The 7068-nt window shown below is 36.4% G+C and overlaps 1 protein-coding gene across 1 annotated transcript; it reads left to right on the top strand.

Moving 5' to 3' along the window:
* The first annotated feature begins 2663 nt into the window (after nt 1-2663).
* Nucleotides 2664-6319, top strand: LOC117423241 (solute carrier family 35 member G2-like). The gene is made up of 2 exons (XM_034038751.3): nt 2664-2828; nt 4906-6319. The coding sequence occupies exon 2, from the start codon at nt 4910-4912 to the stop codon at nt 6161-6163; it is 1254 nt and encodes a 417-aa protein (XP_033894642.1). The 5' UTR covers nt 2664-2828; nt 4906-4909; the 3' UTR covers nt 6164-6319.
* Nucleotides 6320-7068: the final 749 nt, after the last annotated feature.

The following is a 7068-nucleotide window of genomic DNA, read 5'->3' as shown; positions in this document are numbered from 1 at the left end:
TCATGATAATTGGACACAGGGAAAGCTGTGTTCTCAAGTTTAACAAGCTTTAAAATCTCTATCACCATCTCTGTCATGATAAAAACAGTTTTTTCTGTCTTATGCTTAGCCAAATACAAATGTAATGTTCCGTCAGATGAGACAGTCTCGGCTGCTCGCCTCAGGGGGAGATCATCTGTTTTGCAGAAGAGTCAGGGGGCCGTCGAACTCTGATTTCATACAGATTCTTTTTATAGCAAAATACTGCAAAATGAAGCTGGGACTCATTTCAAGTCTGTTTTTTCTGCACAGAATGGTAAAAATAGAGCCTTGCTGTATGTGCAGCATATTTATGTGTAATTACAGCTATTGTTTTAGAGCTCTGTTGTTATGGAAAAAGCATTTTTATTATTATTATTAAACACAAAACCAGACAAACAAAACCCTCCAATAAAACCCACCCGCTCCACAGGGACCCTCACTACAGAGTATTTGAGTTCATAGTAATATTATTATTAGTGTGGGAAAAAAATGAGAATAAGGGAAAACAAACCTAGGGTTCTACGTATACATGAACATACGTGTATACATATGCACACACATACAAACAAATACACATACATACATATGCACACACAAATATGTACATACATATACATATTGTTAATGTTTGACTGATAGAATATGCCAAGGAACAATACAAATAGAGAAGATATTTCTTACAAAACAACAAAGAATGAACAAAAGCGTAACACCTCTCTTGATGCAATCGTATCCATAGCAACGAGCTCCATAGAATACATATGGCCTCTCTTCTGTCACCCCTTTGACATCATTACCGTCTTACACACCTGACCGGTGCTGCTCATACATAGTTTTAATAAACAGACTTGTTCATTAATCATTCATCAAGTTCACTCAAAGCATTAGATTAGTGCAGTGCATTGTAGTTACAGGTTTTAGAAGTAATTGTGTTTTAAAAATATTTCACAGTTGAAAAGCATTAGAACAATTTCCTTTTACTGTAGGTTAAAAGCGATACCAATGAATGGACTGAATTATAAATGTGGTATTAAGCACAGCTTGTCCTTTTCAAGACGTTTGGGCTGTGTGTAATGTTATATTTCATTTCACAACGGTATCTAACAGAAATGAAATTGCTTTTCAACAGAGTTACATTTCTATATAAAACATATGCTGAATGTTGCTAACAGCTTCTGTGCTCCACGTATGGAAAGGCATGGCTGCTTGTTAATGCTTTTGCAAGCTTCTTCCAGACACAATATCTGTGTTTATAAATGGCAATTCAGATGGATAATTATCGCCCCATTAAAGGTAAATTCTGTCCCAAAGCTATGTATAAAAATCCCTGTTTTAAACCACAGCTGGTCAAACTATATACCATTTTTTCCTGCAGCATGTTTTCACTCTTTTGGTTATATGCGGTATCATTTTGACTTTCATTGGTAAAATGTTGCCAGAAAAATATCTCAGCCATTTTACCTCATCAATGTCTTCAGGGGTCAAAACATGTCAGTGATTAGGGGAAGCAGCTGGTTGGCTAGTGACAAGAAAGAAAGCCTTGAAGGGATGAAGAACTCAAGTATCAAGATTTGGCCATCTGTGTTAATGTTAACATGATTTTTATATTATCAAGTGGAATTGTGATTACTGATCAAAGAGGGGTCTTCGGATGCAATAGCAATCAGTTTGAGGAGTATAAAAATACAATGTTGAGTATATTTCTTCCAACAACTCAGACTAATATCATTCTTCAGAAAGCACTCCAAAATTTGAAAAGCTGCAGTAACTATAAATCCCTTGCTTTTCTGCTGAGAAGTGCTGGTGATAAATCATAACCTTAATCTAGATATAAGAAGTATTGGCTCATTTTAAATTTGTTGTTTCCATGGGACCTTTAGCAGCCATTGGTTAATGAGCATGCTGCATGATTGGGCTTTATTACTGGTTTTGTCTAGCAACAAGCAGGTAAAATAACAAATCGGTTATTTATGAGCCCGGAAAACGGTCAAACAAATAATGAGAACCTAGGTGTACAAATAAAAACCAGCCTGTCCTGAACTGTTTAATCCAATCCCCAACACGATTATTTGCTTATGATTTTCCCATATCTGTCTTGAAACTTTCAGATGCAGTAAATGAATTGGGTATTTAAGCATTTATATCAGCGTAGCATTGGAACCACTTTTGTACAAATTAATAAACAGAAATAACAAACCTATAAATGGGGGCTCTTGAATGAACACACTGATTTTCTTTTAGTTTCTATTGCTCTATTGCCATTAGATGAATGATTTACTTGTTCTAAACCAGCTTGATCCAGGTTCTGAAATATAGGTTGTTACTATAAAATGGACCACTGATGAGCTCATGTATTAAGTATGTAAAAACAGTTTTACTGTTAAAACAGACATTATACACGTTTTTATGACAAAACATTGCCCTTTTTTCACGTTCCCTTTTTCAAACGCTGTCCTTTTTAGGCAAACAGTAGTCTGATGCTAATCACAAGCAAATCATAGGAAAACTGCCTCAGGAAACTATATTCACGTCATCATTTCTCACGTTCAGCACGGTGACAGATGTTAATGCAGACAATGAACAGTCTCTCTCTCTCTCTCTCTCTCTCTCTCTCTCTCTCTCTCTCTCTCTCTCTCTCTCTCTCTCTCTCTCTCTCTCTCGAAACGAAGTGCAAATTAGGATGGTGAGATGGCAAGCACAATTCATGCTCTCCGTAAAAGGAAATGTTACCTTTTTTAGCCTTTGATAATATTTATATTAATTTGCTTGTTTTTCTTCGGAAGCAACCCATCTTAGTGTACAAGAAGGTGAGACTGGTTTATTTGTAATGTTCTAGTTTTAAATTTCGTAGCCTATAGTGCTGGATCGTCTTTGCAAAGATTATACACCTCATTACGGTATTGCGATGTGGAATTTCTATCTTGACAAAATGTAATTTGTAGCATTTTCATAATGAGGTACAGAGATCGACTTTTTTTTTTAAATCACTAACACAAACAAAATTGTTTAAATAGTGCATTTTTAAATATAACACCTATATGTGTTTATGATTTATCAATGCTGGTGCGTGTGTGTACGAGAAAACCTTAACTGATTAAATAAAGTACCAATAAATAAATAGCAGTTTTAGTTTCTCGTAGCCTATCAATTCGTGTAGGTATAGGCTGTGATGATCGGAATGAAAATGTTTTTTCAAATCAATATACTGTTTAATTGCATCTAGAATGAGACTAGTTAAATGTATGATACTGTCATTGATACTCATGCAAGCGTCATTTATTGTTGCGTGTACATTGATATTAGATCATGTTGCATTTTTTTGAATGACAAATGGTAGACCGTAGCCTACTGTGACACCTAATGCGCAATTAATTGCTTTTCTTTCTGTATACGGGCAAATTATTGACTGATATAAAACATACGCTTGAGAGTTATGTGACCTCCACTGATGTCGAGAATTCCAATGGAATTAACCTATGTGGGAATTCTGGGTTTAGTATTTTTCTTTTGACATGTAATTAGAATATTTGTTATATTGTATATGGAGTTTAATCATAATCATAATTTTTTTAAAAAAAATCTAATAAAACAAAACAAAACAATGAAATATTTAGGACATGTTTAATTTACTAATTATTTTATAATAAAACTGTTTTACAACACTCAAAATATTTCGATATGATATTTAAAGTGACATTATTATGCACTCGATTGAATTAGAAGAACAGATTTTGCTTCGAAACCTGTTTTTACTGCCCCCCTGTGGCGTTTTATATGCTTAACTTTGTATGGCACTTATAAAGACTGCATTTTGATTTAGGCTAATTGCAATGAGTGTCTGGAGTTGATTTTTTTTTATTTATTTTTTTAATAATAATTAATATAGAAAGTATTATATGAAAAAAAGCTAGGTCAAAAACAGAAATTATTTTTATTCATCGATACAAGTGATCAAATTTTTAGTATTTGATCAAATTTACAGTAACAGACGATTCACGGCACCTTTTTGTACTTATAAAGGATTTTTGTAATTATAGTTTGGATTAATATTGAGAGATTTAAGATCATTTGTTTTAGATCTGAATTATTATAGATGCATTGCAAGATTTAAAAGCATCCAATTAATTAAAGAAAAGGCTAGCAATAAGAGTTGTCAAGTATATTCTTATAGGTGTTTACGGCAGTTGTACTAACAGTAAAAGTAAAAAAAAAAAAAATGCCTGTAATATTGCCAGACAAGTCCAGTTTTTATAATAGGAAAAGTAGATACATTAAATGTATTTCCATTTTCTTTGATTTTCTTTTGTCAGTAAGACAGGATATTACATAATAAGCCTTTGATGGCTATTTATAGCATTATGCAGTGGTTAAAGCTAATGCAGAACTGGGGTGCATTTATCTGTGAAATTAACCAAATTCCTCACTGCTGTGTATAAGCACCAAGGAGCTGGCAAGAATTGTGTCCTCTACACAGGATTCCAGGATGTTCATTAAAGTACTATACTTGATAGAATATGATCGTTTGGTTATGGGCCCACTTCTTATATTTGTACTTATCTGGATACATTGCTTAAGTGTGTGGTAACTGGTCGCTGTTTAGTTCTATATTTCATTATTATGTACAACCCTATAAAGCAGTTCTGCCCTCCATGCCACTGGTATCAAAACCCCTTAAGTAGTTCAACCTTTGTCATTTAGTTCACCTACAATATCAGTAAAGTAAGATGGGCCATTTTGATTAGATTTTCAATTATTTTTGGAAAAATCCTTAATGCTTCATTTGACAATATTTCTCAATATAAAATAAATCAATCCTGTATTACAGTCTGTCCAATTCGAATTAAAACCTGTGTATCTCATTAATGCGTGTTGTTTCACATATAGGAAAATGGACATCTCCCCCTCCAAAAAACAGTGTGCTCCGAAAAAGAGAGTTAAAATTCACCCCAACACAGTTACCGTGAAGTACAGCTCCCACTACCCCCAGCCTGGAGATGAGGGGTATGATGACTCACCCTCTTCAGAAGACCATGGACTTTTTGTAGATGAAACCCCAGGCAAGAAATTGCTGAGTGATGGCAAAGGACAAGCAAGAACTTTCTTTGGCACGATGGATGCACGCTCCAAGCCCCCAGAGGAACCGAAAGACAATGGAGTCAGTCAGCAGCTGCAGAGTTTTGCTGATTCCTCAATATTCAACTCCAAGATGACTTGGGTTGCCCTTTTCGGAGCCGCCATGGCCCACGGATGCGTTGCGCTGATCACTAGACTAGCGGCTGACCGCTCCAAAGTTCCGTCCTTGGAGCTGCTCTTCATTCGCTCTGTGATCCAAGTGCTGTCCATCGTTGTAGTCTATTACTACCAGGAGCCTCCTTTTGGCCCTGAGGGATACAGGTTACGTCTCTTCTTCTATGGAGTGTGCAATGTCATATCTATCACTTGCGCCTACACCTCCTTCGCGATCGTACCTCCTAGCAACGGGACTATAATGTGGAGGGCGACCACCACTGTTTTCAGTGCCATTCTAGCTTTCCTCCTCATCGATGAAAGACTGGCTTACACAGACATCGCGACGGTGGTGAGCAGTGTGTTTGGGCTTTGTTTGGTCATGATCCCCAACATTGTTGACGAAGACAACTCCTTGCTTGGGTTTTGGAAGGAAGCCTTTGGGTACAGCATGACAGTGATGGCAGGGTTAACTGCTGCCCTCTCCATGATCATTTACAGAGCCATCAAGGAGAAGGTTAGCATGTGGACTGCCCTTTTCACCTTTGGCTGGACTGGTACGGTCTGGGGAGCATCCACTATGTTCATTCTTCAAGAACCAATCATACCCTTGGATGGCGAAACCTGGGGCTATCTCATTGGCATCTGCATATGCTCCACTGTAGCGTTCCTAGGTGTTTATTATGCTTTAAATAAGTTTCACCCAGCACTGGTCAGCACAGTCCAGCATTTGGAAATCGTGGTGGCTATGATCCTCCAACTTTTAGTGTTACGTATGATCCCTTCTGTTTACGATGTAATTGGTGGTTCTATAATTATTTTCAGTGTCTTTCTTCTTGCAGGTTATAAGCTTTATTGGGTGGGGCGGGGAAGGAGGCAAGATTACGAAGAGATCCTAGACTCCCCTATTAAGTGAGAGCAACCGTATGGTGTACAGTGTTCCCTAATGTGCAATTGAACAGTCTTATGAATGTCTGAATCAAGATATATTTATTTTGTATTGTGCTGTTGAAAGAGTGCCAACTGTGTAATGTCTTTGATAAGTCTCATATGTGAAATAAAATGGTCAGCAAATGAACACAATGGTTTCTCCCTGATTTCCTTTGGATGTGATGCTATTATGCTATGCTAATATCTAGAGTAAAGTCTGAATATTATTAATTGGGTTAAGAGGTCAATGGATATTTGAAGTGCATTTTTTTCCATGAAATCTGTGCTGAAAAAAAAGACATGTATTTCTAATACTTATTAGATGCTGTACTGCTGCCTATCCACATTCTGTCCCATTATCTCATAGTATTTCTCAAATGTATTTTATTTATTTATTCATTTAAACAGGAGATTCACCCATTGAGACCGAGGCCTTATTTACAAGGGGATCCTGGAAAACAATAAAAAAACTAGAGTTGCAAGCAACTTTACGGCTTCCAGGACCAGTACCAGTAACAATACCAGTACCAAAAACTCTTTAGCAAATAGTGCAGAACGCCAGTAACAGTACCAGTACCAATACAAAAAAAAAAACAATTATAATGCGCAAACAACACAATAAAAACACATGTGGTTCAAATGTAATCAGTGACATACAGAGATCAAAGAACAGAATAAATAAGACATATCTATTTGCTAATGTGGACTGAAGGAGAAGCATTGACCTCGACTCAGGAGCTTTAAGACTGTGTGTGTCGTTTCAGTTTTGTAGGAAAGCTGTAGCTAGATAAAAACAGAATAAAGAGCCTAGCATTAGGAAAGTGAAATAATTGGTTGAACAATTGGATTAGATTCGTGACAGCCTTTAGCATTGACCTTTGTGTCAGAGAT

This window comes from Acipenser ruthenus, chromosome 17 (assembly GCF_902713425.1).
Source record: "Acipenser ruthenus chromosome 17, fAciRut3.2 maternal haplotype, whole genome shotgun sequence".
NCBI lineage: Eukaryota > Metazoa > Chordata > Actinopteri > Acipenseriformes > Acipenseridae > Acipenser > Acipenser ruthenus.
This window is presented reverse-complemented; position numbering and strand designations above follow the sequence as displayed.